This window comes from Cygnus atratus, chromosome 1, assembly GCF_013377495.2.
Source record: "Cygnus atratus isolate AKBS03 ecotype Queensland, Australia chromosome 1, CAtr_DNAZoo_HiC_assembly, whole genome shotgun sequence".
Classification (NCBI taxonomy): Eukaryota; Metazoa; Chordata; class Aves; order Anseriformes; family Anatidae; genus Cygnus; species Cygnus atratus.
This window is the reverse complement of record NC_066362.1, coordinates 71686544-71709509: the sequence shown is the minus strand read 5'-3', so window position 1 is coordinate 71709509 and position 22966 is coordinate 71686544. Positions and strand designations below refer to the sequence as shown.

The following is a 22966-nucleotide window of genomic DNA, read 5'->3' as shown; positions in this document are numbered from 1 at the left end:
TTAAAATGAGGCATCAACAAAAAAAAGTAATCAAAAAGTTTAAAAAAATCATACTTTCTTTTGAGAATTAATCTTAAAGTCAAGTTGTGTTTCAGGACCTAGAAATTAAAAAAATTGGTCAGACTAGGGAAGAGACAAGATTGGACAGGACCAGCCTAAGTGTTGCCCATTCCAGCTGCTTCAGAGGAAGGTATAAGAAAAATATGCTATGATTTGTTATGGAATAAACCAGCCCACAAATAAATCTTTTTCTGAATTTCCATTGTTTAGTTGTCCAAACACCTGAATAACAAGGGCGTAAATCTTTTTAGAAATTGCATTCATATTCTCAGAAACTCAGCATGGTGTCAAACACGGGGTACTCTGTTTTCATGAACATACAGTATTTGAGTCCATGTGCTCTCTGTTTATTATCTTCCAAAGTGTGTGAGACATGTAGAGTCTGCAGATTTTTTCAGTGCTTCACGGGAAAATTTTTGGCACGTTGCATTCCCTAATGTCATTTTGTGTGAAATTGCTGAAGGAGACTTAAGCTAACCCCCCTGGCCCCCTTCCCAATTGATACTGTGCCCATGTCTGCATTTCTGTACCATGCTGTCAGTGCTAAGCCAGTTGACCCCAGTCACGTGAAAAAAATAAAAATCACATTAATAAGCAAAGGATTTCACAGAAGTATTTTTTCACTTCTAGGTCGTTAAGGAGGAGGAAAAGACCTAGAATATCAACTTGCTTTGCACTGATAACGTGTATGTATTAGCTTGTAGAAATTGTAGAAACAGCCATGAAGGGAAGACTTAAGGCACCCTGATAGGTTAAAAGGTATCCTTTCTTCAAAACATGGTTCACTATCCTTCCCTAATGTGCTTGTTCACTTCCTACCCTCTTACTTCTCAAGTCTTTCTTTCTACTCCTTCAACTCCCTGTCATCTTCCTCTCATACAAATGCACACTTTAATCCACAGCCTGAGCAGCTTATAAGCAGTTGAAATCTGTGCTCTGGTTATCAAGAAACTTTCCTTCCTTTGCTCTAATACTGAAGAGCATTTCCAAAAAATTGCTCTTGCTAGTATGGTTGGCAAAAGCAGCTTTCATGGGTGCTTAACTTGTGACACAGTCTGCTAAAGCAGAGAGAGGAGATGCAAGCAAGCGTTTCTTAGTAGGACAGAAGATACTGCATCAGGGATGGCCAAGTTCAAACAAGTCCAGACACATGATCAGTAGGTCCAAACAGTGGATTTTTTAAAAGATGTTCTCTCTTGTGCAAGGTGGTTGTGAATCAGTCTTCCCAGGAGAGCAGAAACTTGAGAAGATTTGGAAGTTATGATACTGAAGAATGAAGCTAAACTGGTTTGGACTTTGTAAACTAAGCAAGTCGTGAAGGATTGGAAGAACAGAAGAGAAATTGCTACCTTATAGTGAGACACCTCTGTTGCATTCCTGACTCCAATGTGATTGTGAATGTCTGAGTTTTTGTGAATAGAAATTGTGTGAACAGATATACATACAAATCTGGATTTCTGCATCAGATAAGAGATGTAATTTGACAAGCGTCTGTCATAGAGCTGGTTAAAATTTGCCAAAGTAAGGGGAAGAGCTACTATGAAAATTTTAATTAGACAAGTTGATGAAAGAGTATTTCAACTACATTTTCAGAATATCCACTTAGCGAAGAGTGCAGGTTCCCAGGGGGACCAGCATTGTCTGCACACCATTGTATTGTTCGCTTTGCTTGTACATTCGATCCCTTTCCTATCCTGTCTTTTTATATTGTTATGTCTTCCAGGCAGGGATTCCTCCTTTTTTAATGTTTTATACTAGTAGGCACAACTGTAAGCAATGTAAAGTAGCTATCAGGTGTTGCTAAATATTTGCGACAGGTGATATCACTTGATTTTTTCACAATACTTAAACGAAGAAAGATAATCATGCTATCCCCCACCTTTTCAAAAGAGGGGTCACTGTTAGTGGGACAGAGAGGGGTAACTTTCTTACCCCTCTCTTCTGTCACCAGTCGATCTGACCTCAGTTGGATCCCTGATTTGTGACCAGGGACATTTGCCCCCATGGTGGAGGCCCTGGGATGCCCAGCTGCATATAACACCCCTCTCAAGAGACAGAGGTCCCCTTTCCCACAGCACATCTGCAGTAGGTTGATGGAGATAGCAAGCACAGGGATGGATGGCCATTCCATGTGGGAATGGAAGTGTTGAAAGAGGGACAGCACAAGATAGCTTCACTGATCTTGAAGTCAGGTGTCTGTACTAGCACAATGGGTTTACAGAGTATTAGGAATAGTGAATTGGTGGTGGTATCAGTTACCCAGTACTATTAGGTATGCGGTCTCTCTCACAGCACCTTTACCTTTGCAAGAAACACAAAAAGCAGGATGAGGCAGAGCCTCCTTGTGAATTATCTCATCTATTTGTTTTCATTCAAAGCTTGATCCTCTACTGGAAGTACATAGGTAAATTATTTGACATTGCAGTAATTTTTCCAGTCCTGGAAGCAAGCCTTTCTCAGTGACATCATCAAGATTAAACTCAAATAATACAGTGATCCCATGCATTTTTCAGTGACATGATGTGTTCTTTAGCAATAGTAGTTGAAGCATTTTTTCCCTTCTCTGTCACCACATCCAGCTATTATTCTTTCTGTAGTTTGTCAACCCCTCACCTGTTGTGTTGACCTGTTACTGCAGTCTTGACTGTTAGTGCAGTTGTGCTCTTAATCAGTCCAGAAAGCTGATCCAGCAGAATCCAGTGTATGTATATACTTAAATACAGCTTATCTCTCTCATCAAGTCCACAGCCTAAGCCCCCTGCCAATTTCACTGGCATATCAGAGGAAGGAGCCAAAGAACAATACTAAGTCAGCACTGCCACTGAGTTCTGAGTGGTGGCCTGAAAGTAGCTTGTTTGAAGGATGGTGTAGTGAGTGCTGACATGCCAGCGTCAGGATGGAAATCATCATCTTCCTTCTGCCTCCTTCATGCCAGACAGAATAACAGAAAGGGGGACTGATATCTCCAGTTCAGGAGTATATTTCCCTCAAGCACAGGACTCAAACAAGACACCTTTGAAGCTGGAGGGGTGGAAACGAAGCACATATTTCTGACATCTTCAGCTGTCACCGAGAGGTAAACATAGCTGCAGTCAGGGTGAGTCTTTCATGCCTAGATGTGTCCAAGAACTTGCCAAAGCCATAGTACCACAGACCTCAGTGTGAACTAGCTACCATGGTGTCAGGGAGAGTGTGCTGAACATGTAGTGGATGCTCAAGCCCTTGTTGTGATAGGGACCTTGGGGAGCTAGTTCAGAGGGTGTCCCAGGGATGACATGCCTCTGGCTGCAGCATGCACATGTCTTCCAGACAGAGAGCACAGCAGCTTGCTTCCAATCTGGTAAGCTGATGAATTGGGATCTTGCCTTCCATCCCAATTGATAAAGTTTGTTGATTTCTGATTGCTTGGAGAGTGTGTTCCAAGTGGCCCCAAATAGAAGAGCTGTCTGAACTTCATTAGACTTCCACAGAAATAACAGGGGGGGAGCCAGTTTTTTGGGGGTCCTAATACGAGAAGTTAGTGAGTGTGCTAACTTCAGAGCAAGCAGGAGTTAAACCCTGAAGAGGAAGCAATTCTCAAGCTGCAGCAAAGATAATCATGATAATTTATCATCTGATAATCAAAGAGCACACACTTAATTTGTTCTCATTATCAATGTATTTCAAGCACAAGTACCTTAGTACAAGAAGCCTTTCTGTGCACAGGTTATATTGGAAGGGTAGAGATAAAGGGCCCCATGCAAATGCAATGCAGTTACTTCTTCTGTATGGGAAATGTGTTGTAGTGCAGTTTGGAGTCCATCTCGGTGGCCTTCGCATCCCCCTGGGCGTGGAAGAGGACTCCCAGCATCTACAGTTGTTGTTTTAAGTACCTGACCTTCCTCTAGGACAGCAATGTCGTCTTAGAGAAATGACTGACAGTTTGCAAGAGCTGCACGGATTTGGTTCATTAAGGAACCATCAACAAGTGAAGCTAAATCTGAATGTTTTTAACAATGTCAGAGCTCTGGTTTGCAGCATCTTGGGAGCAGAAAATGTCTGCAGCACACTAAGAGCAGGCTTTTACCTGCAACCCCCAAGATACAGTTCAAAACCGAGTACATATAGCGTGCAGTCTCTAGAGCTGTAATTTTAACCATTTCCCCCAGTTCTTTAATATTTAATGTCACCTGAAGGCAGGTCTTTCCATAAAGCACAGAAGAACTAATACACTGGTGGATCAAAGCAGGCTTTTATAGCCCTCCTGGATTAGGAGCCTGAAGGAGAATGCCTGTATGGACAGAGACAGAGGTCCAAAAGTGAAACCGTTTGAAGTAAATGTATAACATGCTCTGACCACATGCTGGTGGTAAAATTTCCTTTACACTGGTTTGCTCAATGGTTACAGGCAAAGCATGCCATGGATCTGGCTGCACTGCCAAACTCTGCTTTCCCAGTAGCAGCACGAATGCAGCTGCACCTCACAAGGCTTGGAGCCCCAGTGCTGAGGAAGCCAGCGTGTGACATCTTGCTGTCACAGCATAGACTGTTCTGTAGCGGAGCTGGCCTCACGTTCCCTGGAAACAGCCTGGAAAAAATACTCTTTGTGTATACACTCCCCCCTCCCCAGCTCTCACAATCATGGCTGAGTTAGGAAACAAAGTCCCAGCCAAAATTCCTCAAGGGAAAGGGACCCAGCTTCATCAGGATGTGAGCCTCTGAGAACAAAATCTCCTTGTGAGAAGAAAGCAGCTTCTTAATACAGGAGGATTACAGTGTCTTGCTATGTTGGTGGTGGTGTTTTGCTGGCATGTGAAACTGAGATTTCAAAACTTTCCACTTGATTCAGCTGTGCAAAAAGGACTTCCTGACCTCTCTTCTGAAATGGTATAATCACCTATAAGTTTGCAGCCATTTGGAAGATCAAGGTGGTCTAGCCGGTATGAGGTTAAACTGATAAATTGCTGAAAGAACCACCTTAATTTTAGCAGCTGCATTGATGGTAACTAGCAACTATTTCATCAGTTTTTCATATCTTTGTGGAGCGCTGATGGGATACCCAAAATCAGGGCTTTCAGTTCCATCACCAGTAATACTACTAAGCATGGTCATAGCTTTAGCACCCCTCTCCACTGCGCAGCAGGCAGCAGGCAAAAGACTTAAGTAAAACCATATGTAGGTCAAGACTAGCAAGATCTATTTATTTCTAATTGCTTACAAATTTTCAACACCCTAGGCAGGGATCAAGGCTATATTGTGTTAAAAAAAAAACAAAAACATTAACAATCCATTATAATATTTTTTTTTTTTGGGGGGGGGGGCATTATTTGAAGTTAAAATTACTGTTGCCAGGACACCCTGAGTAAGCTCCACAAGAAGTAGGAAGGAAATGTGGGTGTTAACTAAGGGTGTAAAGATGCTCTGTAGTTGTCCAGTTGTAAAAAGGAGCAAAATATAGTTCCTAGATTCAATTTCTACTATAATAGATTTGGTGTATGGGCAGGTGTCCAATGATTTTGTACCTCCCATCTATAAAAGCCATAACAATCTAATCTGTCTGCAGTTGTAAGGCACTGTGTAGTGTAAATGTGCAAGCATTACTAATAGTAGTAATTCACGGATGCAGCAGTGACCGTATTCAGTATAGGAAAACTGTGAAGAGTGTTTAGGTCTGAATTTTGACCTAGATTACGATGAATTGTTTTGAAACAGTGAAGGTTTTCTGAGAAATAAATGATTTTTTTTATAATCTCCGTGATTTTTGCTTGCAAAACCACTTGCTTCTTGCAGTGTGGTCTTTTGAGCTAGCTAACCCATGTCAGTGTCAGGGCTCAGCTAGTTTTGTTTAGGATATAGTTTTTGCACATACAAGGAAAAAAAGCAACAGAAGACATTTCTTTCAGCTCCTTTTGGAAGGGAGCAGTAGGAAAGCAATGTCTGCTCTGTGGAAAACAGCCAAGAATTGGTTGAGAAGGAGTCAGGAGTGGATTAGGACTATGACTGGGATCAGATCCAAGCCAACATTTCCCCATTCCCCATCCCCCAGCCAGCTGTTTCTGTTGCATGAGCTGCTCTGGTAGGAATCCCATGGTCACCTGCCCTCTCCAGCTGTGGTCATGAGAAGAGCAAAGAGAGGGGTCATCTTGGACCCAGGCAAGTTCTTTGCTGCGTGTGGTAACTCCGGTAGCGGGTGCAGTCAGCCGAACAGCGTTGTGCTGTCAGCAACTCACTGACTCACTGTCACGCTCTGGCCTTCCCTGAATGTGGTGCCCAGATGCAAAAAGCCAGCCTTCATCCTCCCCTGGAAGGAGCGCTCTTGCTGGGCTTCTAAGAAGGTTTTTGCAAACAGCATGAAAGGAAGCTGGAACTGTTCTGCACAGTTCTTGAAAACTCTTGGACATGGCTCATGGAATGAATGCCTAGAAAACAGGCTGGTCTTTTCATCACCCCTTTGGATGCTTGCTTCTTTGGCTGGTAGCTTTTTCCTTCCAGAACTTAGAACAGTGGCCTCTTCAGCATGCATATCAGCACCATTTATCTAGACTGATCTGCCCCAGGAAAGAGGAGGGCATCCTGCATGAATTCTCCATCCAGGCTGCAAACTGCCTGTCCACAGCAGGTAGGCTGCTCCTGTATTGTAACATTTTCTGTGGCTGATCCCATATAGGGGCAGCTTACAGAGGAAAGAGCACTAAATCCTAAGGTCTGCTTTTTCTGCAAGCAAACTCCAGATGATGCAGGTGGAAACAGAAAGGAGTGGGGCAGCCACTGTGGCTCAAATACTGATTTCAGTTACAAGAAGTGCAGCACAACTGGCCACGTTAAATGACTGTGGCTGCACTTGAAGCTTTATTCTGACATCAGTTACAACTGTAAGGACTTCAGGAATTGGTCTGCGTTGTTCAGGGACTTTTCTGGCTGTTGTTGGGGCAGAGGATCTTAGACATAGCTGAGTAATTTTGCATAGGGGAGTTACTTACTTTACTAACCTGTATCTGTGAAGAAAAGGTTTGGCTATAGAGTGAGAATATGTTCTTCGTGTTATATTCTGCAGAGTGTGGCCTTTCGTCTCTCCTTTCGCACTTAAACTGACTTCAGACTTTGTGGGGTTTTTGTACCGGTGACTTCATCTGCCATCATTAATCAGCAAGCTATCTCAACCCAGCAAGCTAATTTAGAGTCCTGCTTGTGCATTTGATCAGCAAATGCAAACTGTGTGTAATGTCAGCAGGTCAGAGAGGTGATGGAACATGGGATTTTCACTTCAGTTCCAGAAAGGGCCATAGTTGCTTCCAGGAAGCTGAGCTTGGCACTGGGTGTGGGGAATTGAAAAGATTTATTTCCCTGTATGAGAGCTCAGCGCTTGATCATTCTAATCAAGCATTTTCCAATCAATATGTTTCTTACAGGCTTTCCAAAGGCTGCATTAGAAAAGCAATTTTATTTATTTTATGACCCTGGAGCCCTAAGGGATTAGGGTGTGTCAACTTTGCAAGTCTCTGTACAGACAGTGGGAAAAGAAAGGCTGGGTCACGGGGCACAATGCTAGCAAAATCAGCATGGAAGGAATCTGTCCCAGTGCTTCACAAGGCTTGTTTCTGTAGCATGTCTGCATACACAGGGGCCCCAAAGCAGGTACTCAGCACAAAGCATTGCGTCTAATTGTGCTCCGTCTCCAACACCCTGTTCAACAGGACAGCAGGAGACATGAGCCTATTCCTTTTATTTCAGATTACTATTGAAAAAAGCTGTTTCACCCTCTGTTCCCAGCAGTGTGGGAAGCTTCCCTAAGCCTTGTCATTCTGATTACAGGCAGTTTTATACCTTTTTAAAGGACACGCAAGACCCACCAGGGTCTCCGTTCCTGCCCGTCACACAAGTCCTCTGTTCCCTATCCAATCGCTTTTTTCCTGACCAAGGTCTGTAAAGGCACATTTTCTTCTGCTGCCATCCATCTCCCTTGTACCAGTTTGTACTTGCCTCCCAGATAATTCTCCCTGAGGATTAGCCAGGATTAACCTTTCCCTGTTTTTATATCTTTGCTTATCTCTGGGCCTCCAAACTACAGAGCCAGCCTTTTACTGTAGGATGAAGCAGTCTCCGTGGGCCAGCAGCAGCAACTGGCTACTGCCTCTCCGCTGCATCATCCACATGTGGGCCAGCTCAAGGACACTTATTTAGGCTCCCACCTGCATGGGGATAGCTAAGCATGCCCCAGATGTCTGTCACCTGCTCCCCAGCTCTGAGGAATTAGAAAAAATTCCCCGGGAAGCAGAGTCCTTCATCTTCCTGCCTTTACCATCCATAGTCCAGGAAGGCCTAAAGGGCTGCTGACCACTTTCTGGGTGGGAGCCTGGCAGCACTGCTAGCAAAGGGAAGGCACTTGCAATAGAAAATCAGAAAATACAGCATAAAATTGCACTCTCAGGAGGACCTCAGCGCCCAGCTCGTGATTTAACTTGAAACTTCCTCCAGCGTAATCAGCTCTCAGCTGTTGAACTCACTGCTGCAGCCCATCTCAGGGAGCAGTATCTCACAGTTTGTGCTGCCAGGTTCAGAGCAGGGCCCCTGGCTTACATCAAGCATCAGTGCCTCTGAGCACTAGGGGAACCAGGCAGCAGCAAGGACAGCACTGCAGGAATATCAAGCAGGACTCACTCAAAGCTGCTGTGCAGCACTTTGCACTTTCAGTGCACTTCAGATGTTAACTGGCATGACACCTCTGTGCTTTTTAGTACTCTAGCTTTCCAAACAAAGAAATAAGACAGAAGGAGAGGACCTTTAAAAAGTCTCATTCACAGAGCCTGGGAGAAGGATCAGAACCTAATCATATGCCTTTCTTCCAGACTGTGTTGCCTTTGCACAGAAATGAAGAGAAAAACACATGCCCATGCCTCTGTCTTGTTTCACATGCGCCAGTTTATGCAGAACAGCATGTTATGCTTTATGGGTATCATGGAAGAATTTATTTAATTAATAACAAAAAAGAGAGCTTCAGTTCCAAAAGAGCTAGTTGGTAGCAGACTTTTGAGTCTTCTGAGCTTTTCCCGAGTTGTTTTCCCAGTAAAGGCTCAAGCATTGTCCTATAGTTGGAGCCAGGCTGCCTGATGCTGCCAGCGTGAGGATGCATCTGTCCCTGGGTGTTCAGAGATCAGCTGCAGATTTGCATGCGCTGGCCGCTTTGCTGTTTGCCCAACTGTGCTAAGTAGCTTTGGGCGTGGGAGTGAGAACAATTCTATCTGCCCTCCAGAAAGCAGGGATAAAGGAGAGGTCTGTCTTTACCCCCTTCTCACCTCCTCATTCTGCCTGCCAGGCAGCCAGGCGTAGAGGATGGAGGGCTGAAGTGGAACAAGAAGATACACGAAACTCACTGCGAGTGCTGTTTCCGTCATGCAGGCTGTAGTGTGGCCGTGTCCTCATATTGAAACTAAAGCGTAACAGCAGCTCTCAGTTATACTGTACATGACATCTTGCACTGGATTTGCGTCTTCAGATTGTTCCAAATGAGTCAAGGTGAAAACAGCCTACAGTACATTGCACTTCACATTTCAGACGTATCTGCTACGTGTATTGTACATAGCAACTCATACCATAAAATACATACCTTCTTTTCCAAAGGAAAGGAGTTGCTAAACGTGAGTGCATCGCAAGGTTCAAGGTCAGTCACATCTTTTTAAAAAACAAAGTTGTAACCCCACCAGGAGTCTATGGCCTGTTGCAAATATTGCTGGCTGACACTGCAGTTTTGTGTGCCAAAGGCTGGTCCAGGTGGTCAGAGCACTGCGTTCCAGCCTCAAAGCCTGACCGTGCTTAAGTTTCCTGAGGGGCTCACTGTAAAAACAGGAGTGAAGCCTTTAGAGACCATCAACTTAAACTCCTCTTCAACACACCAGTACGTTCTGGTGTGTGTGTGTGCAAGTGAAGTGCTCTGTGTGTGTGCGTGCGTGCATAAATGCTTGAACATATGTAAACAATTTTACTGCCTACTCGAAGAAGAAGGTGTAAATTAACCCATCAGCCCCTCTCCTTTGTACTTGTTTTTGCTCTCCAAGAATGTAAAGGAACAGAGATTTCTTCTGCAGTCCAGATGGTTATCAGCCAGTGCCCCTGGAGTGTGAAAATTGATCACTCTTGGCATTTATAAGCTGGCTGATGTAACAGGTGTTAGAAGCAGGACTTCAGGTGAGGAACAAGCAACAGAAGTAGATCATCTACTAAGACACCAGTAGACTACTAAGTGCTCCAGCCTGCAGCATTAGAAAGGGGAGCAGGAATTTAGCTCCCTGTTTAGTGCATATGAAGCTATCAAATCATAAGCACATCTGTAAATTACTGTAGTTTACTATACTGGTGATAGTGCTTGGAAGCTGATGGAAGACAAACTAGAAACTATGCTGGGATCTCTCAGAGACAGATTTTGACAGTTTACGTGGCTCTTTTTAATCTGCTTTCAGTTGGTGAGTTCAAGAACTTTTTGTTAGTGTTTATTTTTACACAGAGAGGGAGACTGAGGTTGGGAACGCTTGCCAGATTTGAACTAGTAGAGCACTGGCAGAGATGGGAGCAGTGCCAGGTTGACTTCCAAGGCAAAATTCACCCTCTGCAGTCCATGGCCACTCTGGCTACCGAGGGGGCAGGCTGGCAGAGAGGCAGAGTCCGCTGTGCCTGATCAGCACCTACTGAAAGCAGCAAAGCCTTCCCGCTGATTTCACCAGTCAGTCCAGCAGGCAAAACCCCGTCCTCATTTTGTAGCACAGCACTCTCTTTGCTCACTTTATTCTGCTTGGTAAATATCTTTGTTAGTTCAAGACAATGCTGTTAGCTTTCACAGAGAAGAAAACTGGAGAGATAACAGAGTCCATTTTCCTCCACCGTGGGTATGACAATAAAAGAGAAGATGGAGAGGGAAAAATAAAAAACAGCATCCAAAAAAGAAAAAATTGTATAAGCAGGATTAGTTTTCTTTCATGGAGAGTGTAGAAAAGCATTTTCAGGACCTACTGATAGCCATTTATGCTGTGCTGTAAAATCTGTTCAGCTGCAAAGCCAACCCTCTCATGCCCTTGTTTTCACGATACCAACAGCTTCTTTTTAAGAAAGGGCAAAGAAGGTGGCATGCAAGTTTAGCAAATGCAGTACTGCACTTGAAAGAATTATTTATGAATGGCAGTTTCTGAAGCACTTTCGGCAGCGCTGGTGTGCACCCTGAGGAAAGCCTCCTGTGACTGAACTGATTCAGCCTCACAAAGCAAATGGGCATGCAGTGGGGACAGGCAACTACAGAGGGCTTTGTGGAGAAACCAACTTCCCAGGAAGGTGACATGGCAGGGAGAGAAGGAAATGAGAGAAGTGGCAATCCATCCAGGGAAAAGCAGATAACATATTTTATAGCACTTCATATCTTCAAAACACAATGCAAGCATTGAATTATGGTATCACCCCATGGGTGGAGAGATATAGCTCCTCCACCCACTCACTTTAGCGCTAGCCAAACTGAATTAGAAAGGCTGCATGCTCATTTTCAGTAACCAGAAGCCAGGTGGTCCTAGGACATAACGTTTTTTGGCTTCCTTTTTTTTTTTTTTTTTTTCTTTTTTTTTTTTTTTCCCATGAAGACTCTGTCTCCCCTTCTCACAAGCTACAGAGATGCTGCTGAAACCCAGCAGAGACCTGATGGGCACTGTGAAGTGTTGTGTTTTCTTTCTGAGTTGCCAGCACAGCACACCTGGCTCAGACCAGCCTCTGTAGGCTGTTTGGTGTCTAGCGCTGATCAGTCGAAGCTCTGTTAGACATGGTACTTTTAAATTAATTGAACGAATGCAAAAGTATACTGTCAACCAGCACATAGGAAGTCAGGATTGATGTTTGTACAGGGAGTGATTTATTTATTATGTTGTTATCAGTAAGGGAGCATGCAGGTTAAGTTATCATACAGCTCTGCTCACTGCAGCCTGATTTTCCCAGCAATGTTTTGTTTCTTGCCTCATCTTGTGAAGAGCGCATCAAAACTCCAGCTAGATTTCTACATTACAGCATTCCTTTAGGCAACTTACTGCTTGCATGGCATGGTAAAGGGGGAAGATAGAGGCAGAAGCCATGCACGAGCATTTCAAGCTCTTCCCAGATGTTTTTTATACCTTTCACAAGTTGTGCTCTGGCTGCATTGCATTTAACTTCTGTCTGCTTTACCTAGCTGCAGTCAATGTACATCCTGTCCAGCAGTAGACTGGGATCTGCAGTGTGTTTTCTGCAGGAATAAGTTTGGCATTTTAGATGACAGTTCGTATGTCTCTGAGCAGATCTACACCTGACTGCACTCCCTTCGAAAAGAAAGGACCTACAGAAAACTCTGACCTCAGCAATCAGATCCCAATTCAATATGAGGGGAGAGAATTTAAGTCCTTCATAAATAAGCAAATGCTACTTCTTATGTCTGTGTGGCACTGTGCTACAGGGGTAGTTGGAAGCTGGTGGAAACTCTTGCAGCTGCCATGAAGACATCCCTTTCTCAGATCGGCCCTGACGCTTTTTCAGGCTTGATCTCCATGCCTGCTCCAGCTCAGATTCAGTTCTTTGTGCAGCTGTGGTGCTGGGACTTTCCAAAGTCTGTGTCTGGGAATCTGGCATAGCAGTAGAATGCAATTCACTCTTGCTAAAACAGAAAACAGGGTTGCCTATCTGTTAAAGCAGTTAAAAAAAAAAAAGGGCAAAACAAAACAGTAAAACAGTACGAATCTCCCAGATTTCTTTTAGGACTCAGTAAGATGAGGGTAATCAGATTTCATAGAGTGGTGTGCCAGGAAGGAAATTTCTTCCCATGTGCAGCATACAATCAGCCAGGTGCAATATGAGGAAGGGAGGTTCATCTTCCTCTGAAGCATAAGGTATTAGCCCCTGCCAGAGGCTGTGTACCAGAGATCTGATCAGATATGGCAAATTTTATGTTCTTATGCACAGTGTGAAGCTTTCATTTCTACGCAACACATTGTAACAAGTTAAACAATGAGTCATCTCATGAGGGGGAAAAGGAAAGAAAGCTTTTATCTCCCAGTGGATTGGAGATAATCTGTCTACCTAGGTATAAACAGCTCTTCACTGTGATGTCTTCTCTCCAGGAGGAAGCTGGTCTTATTCTGACTGTAAAACAGATCTTGAATTATCACACCTCCCATATCTCTCTGCCTGGGCCCAATGAATGTGGCTAGCAAAAGATCTTTGACTTTCATGGTAACTTGGTTGGGCCCCTGTGGCTAAACTCCGGGCTGTATGTGCTGCATGGGCTGTTTGGGGGAAATGGAGTGCTGGACTCTCCTTGGAGGCCTGGAAAATCTATGCCCAATGCACCACACCTGCTACTTTACAATAAAGCACCGTACCACCTTCATATGGTCAGGGCTGCACTGGTGGTACCTTACTGCTGTACAGGAGACACAGCATGAAGCAGTACTAAAGGTGCCAGAGCCTCAGCACTTACTTTCCTCTCCAGTGTGGGAATAGGAGCTACTAGCCTAACTGCATCTGTGGGAGGGGTGTGCCGATCTGAAGGCACCTCTCTAAACAATACCCACTTACATATACACTGTTAGAGAGGCTATGTGCAGCAGCCGTTCTTTACAGTCCACACCCACCTGCAGGGAAGTACAGAGGTCTCTTGTATCTGACTGCTCTTTGTTATGCTTGATCTGTTGCTTTACGAGGGGCGTGAAGAGAGGACACTCTTCTAGGAGAGGACACACACAAAGGATGGGTGGAGCCAACAGCTTAGTCTCCTGCCTGCTCTGCACCTTAGAAGGAGCAGGTGGGGGACAATTCCATCTCACAGTGGGCACTTGGAATTAAGTAATATCCTATAAGCTTTGGGGGATGCTGAGGCAGTTCTTGTTTTTCTGAATGTCTAAAATAAACCATGATGCCTAAGCTGATGAAGTGTTGCACAGTCCAGTGCTTAGTGTAATCCTACATTACCATGGCATCCCTCTCCCACACCTTGCTCAGAGACTTTGCATGTTAGGGTGTGGGGAGAAATGGGGTTTCACTGGTATTTGCCTATATTCCCATGCGTTGTCTCAATTTTGTAACACAATCACGGTCTCTTCCTGCCGCAGGTTTGCAGCCCGTTTACTGGAGCAGGGATGATGTGGCACAGTGGCTCAGATGGGCAGAGAAGGAGTTTTCCTTGAGGCCGATTGAGAGCAACACTTTTGAGATGAATGGCAAGGCTCTGCTGCTCCTGACCAAAGAGGACTTTCGATACAGGTCTCCTCATTCAGGTGAGGATTTCTTACTGAAGCAATGACTGAAAAGAGAGAAGAAGCTGGAACAGAATCTGGAGAGGGACAGAGGAGGATACAGTCATGTTTGTTAGGGTGGACTGGGCCAGGGAGGAGAGAAGGGACAGAGCTGCTTGCTTGAATGAGGCAAGGACAAAAAGAACAATGTGGGAGAGAAATCCAGATACACCTGAATTGTAGGCAAATTTGAATGCAACTCTAAAACAAAAAAATGCAACCTGTTTCTCATTAAAACTCCCTGCAGAACTCCACAGAAGGCAAGCTTCTCTGGCAGCACTTCATGACTTCCAGCTCTTCCACATAAAGGCTTATCTTTTCACAGACCCAACTACAGCAGTAAGTTAATCAAGTGCTTCAGCCTCTTAAGAAGCTGGTATTAGCATTCTGCCTCACAGTTGGCTTGGCTGATGTGCTGCTAAAAGTGACTGCAAAACTTATCCCTGGGGGACCTTTCCTCTATTTTACAGCCCCTGTGGGCTTTACTTTACTTTGCCATATTCTCTCACGTGCTGGAGTCTGGCCCAAGGCAGAACACAGACAGGTGTGTGAATCAATCAGCTTATTGCTCAAATTATGTCTTCATTTATTCACAAAGAAGATTTAGAAATGTGTTATGTGGACTGCCTGTATTTATATCCCCTGTGGTCTGTCTGCACCAGCTTTACAGTCAGAGTAAGCCTCCGCCCTCCTTTGTCAGGGATGTTTAACTGAAAAAGAGTTGTGAGCTTTTCTTATGACCATACAAGGTACTCCTGTTAAATAAAAAGGTTTGTAATTCAATCACTGTAGGTTATCGAAGAATTTGGACCAAATGGTTGCAGAACTGCTGTTATGAGGCTTCTAGCACAAGGCTCACTCAGCACAGAAGTACAGCTAGTGCTGCTTGGCTCTCGCTGATAAACAAGCAGTGGCACTAATTCTGCGTCAAGCTGCTTGGTGACTCCCTCAAACGCACCCCTGCAACCATCCTCCTGCAGAATCTGCCTCCCAAACTATAGCTTACATTGATTCTGTACAAAGTTTTCAAGGCATGTGATTTAAATGAGGTCTAAATTTATATGGAAGGAGATGCCAAACATACATGTCTATCACCACTATAATACATTAGTGAAAACTGATGCCTGGAAACATCCTCTGTTTAATATTGGTACACCATTTTGAATCATTTCATTATAAAATAACCCTGCCTTAAGACAAAAGGAGTATTGAAAGTGAGTAAGGACGGTAAAGGACAGCTTTGTGTGTATCTTGTTTGCTACTCCTCTTATCATCCCAGTGCCTTGCTGCCTACAAGTTATGCCTCTACTCTTCCCTCTGTGTGCTGTGATGGCTCTTGAAATGAATAGGATTGAAATGTTTGTAGGCTAGAGATAGAGCATTCCAAGAAAAGAGCCTCTGGCTTTTAAATACACTCAGTGCAGAAGGTTAAACTCTTGTTTACCTAAATCCGGGTTTAAATGGCCTCCACCCTTTCTTTTTCTCTGCTCTTTTTCTCCAGATATTCCTTACTGATAATAAGCATTTTAGAGGATATCTCAGTAAGTCCCTAAAAATGTGAGTGACTATAGGTAAAGGGAGATTACCTAAACGTTTCCCAGAAACAAACTACACATTACATATGAAGTCGAAGAAAAACTATGAAATAATGCTTGCCATAGAGCTTTAAGTTTTTTAGGAGTGTAGGTACATAAAAGCTGTATCCTTTCCACTCATGGTTAAACCAGTAGAACAGCATCCACTCCCCCCAGTGGTCCTAGCAATAAAGTGGGCTCACAGCCCCACAGCTGTTCTCCTGTTTAGTGCTGGCGAGGGAAAGGGAGAGAGCAGAGGAGGGAGAGAGTGGGAAGAGACTTCTCACTTTCGTAGCTAGTACAATTGCATCTTTGTGGTGCATAAATATAACTGTTTTATTAGGTAGAAAAAGACTGCCAGTTGTATGAACGTTTTCACTAATCTGTCGGGCCAAATTGAAAGAGGCACAAATTTGCTACCTTATTGCGTGGAGTGTTACAGCACTAGTTATGATTATGCCACTATTGCATTCAAAGATGCAAATTATGTGGTAAAATCACTTTTTAGACTTTTATGTACTAAACATGGAAATGGTAACTGGATTCTCGAGGCTTTGTTTTTAATTAGATATTCAGGTATTACAATCACCTCTTTAAAATGCCCTGAAGTCACTGCTGAGACAGTAAAAGCAGCCAAGATGCTAAAAATAGAGGAAGCTGAACCGTGGAAAGCAGGATAGCTTTAACTATTTCATGCTAAGACACCAAACTTCCCCACAAGTAGAACATTGGCAGTTTGTAGAGGAAACAACTGAATGGCACACAGCTTACAGTCTCATAGGAACAATTACTAACCCCACACACACTTGAGAAAACTTTCCTAGAAAATCCAAGGTTTCCTAGTTGAAACTTCACGGAGTTCCTTTTCAGATAATATGCTTCTGCTGTAACCTAGTCCTCTATAGTATGAGGTATGAAAAACAGAGGTGAGGAGGCAGAATTAAAGCTGGGAGACTTCCTACCCTGTGTACCTTTTTACTTGGAAATGTGCGATCAGTTACATTACACAAAACATGTAAGTACCTAGGTATTTCATATAGATGTTGCTGAAGGGAGGGCATCAGTATGAGATGTAATACTTAAGAAGACACAAAGGAAGCAGTTAACACATTGGTCTCCTAGATAACTACAGTGAAGTGTTCCTCTGAGGAAGGATATAACAATTCTGGTGACAGGGAATTGGGGGGGGAAGCAACGAACAGTCTGCTTGCACCCCTAAAAGAAACAAGCATTTGGATCAAGTCATGTCAGCTTGGTGTAGTAGAATCTACTGCAGACACTTTTGTGGAAGAGTGATACAATAGCAACTAGCAGACGGTATTTGCCTATCCAGAGCACCAAGTCCTCTGCATTAAGCTCCTTAGTATGCGTCATATCCCTCTTCTAATATTGCCTGTTGCAGTGAGCCCTATACAGATTCTAGTATCAAGAAATAAATAGTTTTGGGACCCCATTTGGGCTTTCCAGAAGTCCATCCTGGGACACCAAGAATGATGTACAGAAGTTCCTAAGGCAGCTGTAGCAGTCAAGTATCTGCAGAAGTTGTCACCACAGCAAGGGAGTTCAGGATAGTTAAATCTCTTCTTTTCAAGTCTCTGAGTTCACCCCAAAGTAACTTATCTCCTAGATTGGAGTAGCCAGTAGCACACTGCCTCAGCACTTGAGGCAACAGTGTTGCATGGAGAGGCTTTACAAAATCTTCTTTCTCCTTGCCTCATGAAGCCTAAATCGGTCAGTAATTAGGGAAAAACACCGCATTTGCTCCCAGCAACTCACTGCATAATCATGGGTCCTGTATTTAAGAATTATGTGTCCTGAGGTGTTTTAGCTAAAAAACTGAGGCTGTGATGAGAGAAGGTGGGACACTGAATTGACTGCTGCTTGTAAAGGTTTTGAACTCCCGGACAGGCAGTTATGTAGCCTGAAAAGGCCCTGTATTGGGATTATAAGAGACACTTCTCATTCTCCCATTCTTCCACAGTCATACACAGAGGTGTGACACGTGGCTTTTCTTTTTCTTTTTTTCCTTTCAGGGAAGAATGTTGCAAAACAGTCAACTGCAGGATTTTACTTCAGGCATGTTTGCATCTGAAAATAGCACCCAGGAGCCATGAATTCATACATCAGATGGCTAAATGAGTCTTCTCAGCAGTATGTAGGTGTTCATTTCCTTTTTCCTGCTGTTTGTCTTTCAGGCGATGTTCTGTATGAACTCCTTCAGAATATCCTGAAGCAAAGGAAAGCTCGTATGCTGTTCCCACCTTTTTTCCACCCTGGGAACTCAATCCATGCTCAGCCAGAGGTCCTATTACACCAGAACCATGACGAAGGTAACTGTCTCATTCTTATGGGAGCTATTATTATGGAGGCCACGTGAGTAAGGCTGTGAGGAATGATGTCATTTTCTTGCTCCAAAGTTATTTAAATAAAGCTACTCTCCTCCCTTTGTCTTGATAGCTGTTAACAGTCACCTGGTCTAGGGAGTCAACTATTCTCCATTTATTTTCTATTATTCAGTCCTGCTTCCAAAGCCTGCTTAGAAACTATGCCAAATGTAGTTTAAAAAAACATGCCAGAAAGTTTTATTGACCCCACTGATTCATTTCTCCTCATTCTCAGTTGGGTAGAAAAGGTGCATCATGGACTTTTAGTATCCTGTAGATGCAACTAGATGCAATTGTTTGCAGAGTAGGAGAAAAGGCAAACTCAGAGAGGAATGTCTAACTCAAAGTTACTTCAGATGACAATCTGTCAGCGCGTTATTCCTGGCACTGAGCCCATCTTGTTGCTCAGCTTTTGAAATGGTTGAACAATTCATTTTGAGAAAAGTTGTTCTTTTTTTTTTTTTTTTTTTCCCCTGCAGGTTTTCTCTCATTTTTACCATCGGAAGTATTTGCTTAGTTTATTAGTTAGCCTTCTAGTAGTGTCCACACATACCATGCCTGTCACAGGTGGTGAAGAAAGAATAGATATGTGTTTGTGGCATTGCAGATTTGGGCTTCCTTTATTCAGTATCAGCGGAGATCAAAATATAAGCGTGTTTCCTTTAATGGAAATTTTAGTTTTTATTTTCTGGAAGTAAACACACTAAAGAACTTCCTGGTTATCTCCAAACCCCGAAAAATATAAAGCCTAAGCTTTTCAAGAGGTCCTTTCAATGAAAACACCAAATAGATTTCTTTTTTTAATTGGAAAAAAGTTGGAAAAATAAGTGTTTTTCCTTTTTTTAAATAAGGAGGATGAAAAAACAGAATTGGGCTAGGGTATCTCCCTAGTCTCTGCTCACTGGAGAAAAGATAAACAAATTGTCTCAGAATTCAACATGGGATTGCAAAACAAGATTCAGGGGCACTGTCAGACCTGTACAAGGAGCCCATAGCCAGCCTGATTAAGCCAGAATCAAAGGGCACCAACAAAACTTTGAGACTAAGCCAAGAGCAGGACAGCAGCAGGTGGGATCAGGACACTCCAAAGTGTTTCCACAAAGCTGTGTAAATATTTCAGATTAGAAGAGGGTGCTGCAGGTTAGGATGAGATTGAGTTGGCAAAGCTGTGCAGGAGAAAGTTGCCTAATGTTTCAAGATAGGCATTTTGCAGCAGCCATTATAAAAACCTCTACTTTTTTCCTGAAGCTTGACATTCACCCATAGTTTTCCCTTTTTAAATTTCAAACAGAAATACAGGCTGCCCTCTCAGACACCCATGCATTAAAGATACAGAGCAGCTGAACAAAAGTGTTGAGTTTCAAACTAGAAAACCCAGAGGATTTCTGGGATGTTGAGTTGGTCTTTCACATGTCACTTAAAACATAAGCCCTTTGAATTCTAGTCCAACTTCTGACAGAGTACAGGATGCTTAAGAAACCATTCTCATTTCTCCTTCATGATATTCTCCTTTGTGACTGCTAATAGTACCGCTGTATTTTTTGAGAGATATGTGCTGTTACTTAAAACTTTCCGTACAATAACAAAAAATAGTTTTTGTTTTGGTACAAGAGGAACTTCGAAACAAACAAAAAAGACTACAGCTTGCCTGCCACATCCTCTGACCAACCAGAAAATCTTTATGCCAAAAATGTATAGGCAGGTGAATTTATTTATGTACTTTGACATTCCTCTTTCTTCCTGTTCCACAAAGTCACTTGGGAGAAACTAGCACAATTAAGTTTACCATTTTCCCTCAAGGGAATGCAACTTAGTTTTTTTAAACAAAAAAAGAATAAATGTGAGAAGCAGAGCTTAACCCCGCCTAATTTACAAACTGAGCAGGGGGGTCAGGTGTTTGTTTGGCACAATTGGCTAAATTTGGCTAAAGTTCACAGATATTTTTTTAGAGTCTGTCCTTATTTCAGCGACCTTTTTCATTTTCCCCTTCCGGCTTTCTTGATAGATTATACAATACATTTATGATTCTGCTTCTAAATGTTTTAAGTTCGTTAATCCAGAATCATCTGAGTCTGGATCAACATTTACACCTAATGGCTTTTTACTAACTTAAGCAAAGTGAGCTTGATTGAAACCAGTTGACCTTTGAGGATATCTCCAAGGTGCATTGGCATTGTCTTGGAATCTGCCCTCCAGGCATCAGTCTCTGGCCCTATAGAGGGATGAGCAATGGAGAGTGAATTATCTGCATCTCCAGTGGTCTTTCTGATGCAGCACTGAGTCATTTGATAGGTTGCCATACAGGAAGCTTACACTGTTATTCCCTGCACTTCTTTTATGGGTGAGCACAGAGTGCCAGTCTTTGGGACTGCCACTGCAGTGACTGCTCACATCCACAGTGCGTGCAGCCCCACCCATCCCTGTATGGATTAGATAGGTTAGCAATTTTCCTGAGCGACGATTTCCCTTTCACAGATTTCCCTTCAAGAAAAGACTGTTGGTTGCTCAGAATGAAGAGCCAGACTGAGGAATGAATCTATTCCTGCAGGAAATGATACACCATATGTGCTCAGCTCACAGTCATCAGAGGTGTGAAGGAATGAATGTGATGAGGATTTTATTCTGTTCAGGGCCATTTGTGGCAATGGAACTGCTTGGAGCTGAGTTTGAGTTTGGGTTGTTTTGTGGTAAACAGCAACTTCAGCCATGAGGGGATTCTTTAGTTAAGTATTTAAAAGTGAAGATCGTGGAGGGAAGGGAATGCTGGTGTGAATCCTTTTCTGGTTCTTCCTCTTGCCCTATCCTGGCTCAGGATCACCATGGTTTGGAATCAGACAGAGAGGTCTGCTTCTGTCTGGAGTTTGTCAGAGCCAACTAATGTTTGCAAAGAGCTCAGTGGAAAGTACAGCAAGACAATCCTTTCTGCTTTCAGGATAGCTGCTCCCCACAGACACGTCACTTCAAATAAGTAGGACAAACAGTACAGTATTCTAGTATACACTTACAGGCCAGGAATGAGCACCGTGTATTTAAAAGTACAGTGACAGGAGCAGATAGTCTGCAGAAGATAGGACACTGAGTACAACTTGGGGGGAAGGGTATGAATAGTTTCTGCTTTCTTTCAGTTGTGGCAAAGAAATGAGACTTTAAGAAATGACTGTCAAAAGGTAGGTGCAGTCGTAGATTAATTCCTTTTCTTTGATCTTCACATCATTTTGGCTATAACATACTAGCTTGCCACATTGTATTTAATGCTGTTTGTGTTTAATCAAGAACAATACATGGCTCTGGAGTTTCTTTTCATCCAGGTATTTCATTGTGAGTACCTTAAATAGCTCTACAAATGTATTTTTCTTGTCTGGGACCTCAAGCATGTGAAATAAGTATTCTGAAGCCATGTAGTATCCACCTGAAATTTTAGGTTTTCCTGGAGCCTTCAGTATCCTTGTTTAGATGAGCAGTCTGTTGATTAGGGGTAAAAAAGTTGATATGAAGGCTGGTGCTGTGTCAATGCCTGGCACTGCATTTTCTCAGGACTAGAGCTTTTCCTGTTCATACCTTTCTCTAGGTACATGTTGATCCTGCTCCTGCTGCCTGCCTGAGTTCCAGGATGGCAGGAGCCCCTGGATTTCCTGCGCACCTCTACAGGGTCTTCAACGTGTATCACTGCCTTGGCAAGAAAGCAAGAGAATCATTCTTTTACAGAGGATCAGTCCAAATGGAGTGAACAAACAGGCAGCCACAAATAGGCAGCTACTTGTTTCAATTGTTGACATGTACCCAGCAGTTTCCTTCTGTTATCATCCAAGGCTTTCAACAAACAGCATTGAAATTTGATCTTTGTTTTTCAGATAAAAACCTGTTAGTCAGTGCTCCCTGGTGGTATTTTCCTCTCTGTCAGTAATTTCCCCAGTCAAAATTGATGGCCTTAGCTAAGGTGAAAGTGTGCACTGTTTATGCCAAGCATTTCATTTTGTGAGGGGATTATTAGTATCTAAAGACAGTGATCCAGAGACATGATTTATGCCCCCCTAACTGTTAGGAATCACAGCCAAGGAAGTATGCCCATGCAAAAGTGACACTGGAAGTGCTCCTGCTGAAGAAATACAAGAGCTTATGTGGGACAAGGCAGCACAAGCTAACTACAGCAAGTTGAAAATATCCATATGAAGCTGTTAACACTCTTTTAAAATCAAGGCAGGGATAAAATTTAGCTAGTGTTTCATGAAGAGCTGCCTACCAGTGAATTTTCTTGGATAACCCAGTCCATATTTCACACTAAGATTCTGTGCCTTGACCCAAGTCTCTAGCATCCCAAACTTATCACTCAGTATTTTCCAGGAGACATTTTTCCTTTTTATCTCTGTCCTCTACATTGCAGTGCTCATTGTACAGTAACAGGAACCACACATAGAGATGTGAATGACAGGGTAAAAGTTTCAAAGCAGTTGCACAGAAATACAGTTAGTATAGCTAGATCAGATCTTACTTTCTTCACAAGTGTTCGAGTCAGCTACTCAAAATGGGATTTCTCTTAACACATTTCCCCAGGAGCTACTCATATGTGGTGGTGGAGGGAGATTGTTTTCATGGTACTGATTTTGTTCAGTATAGTAACAACTATCTACATTTATGTGGTATTTTTCAGGGGATCTGTAAGTCACACAAACAAAAACATTTT

The 22966-nt window shown here is 43.1% G+C and overlaps 1 protein-coding gene across 4 annotated transcripts in view; it reads left to right on the top strand.

The window, feature by feature from the left end:
- ETV6 (ETS variant transcription factor 6) overlaps positions 1 to 22966 on the top strand; it is a 146584-nt gene that overhangs the window by 90099 nt on the left and 33519 nt on the right. For all 4 annotated transcript variants that reach the window (XM_035551068.2, XM_035551067.2, XM_035551071.2 and 1 more), the window contains 2 exons: positions 14145 to 14309; positions 18097 to 18231. In XM_035551068.2, coding sequence (XP_035406961.1) covers positions 14145 to 14309; positions 18097 to 18231 — 300 coding nt within the window. The remainder of the gene's footprint in view (positions 1 to 14144; positions 14310 to 18096; positions 18232 to 22966) is intronic.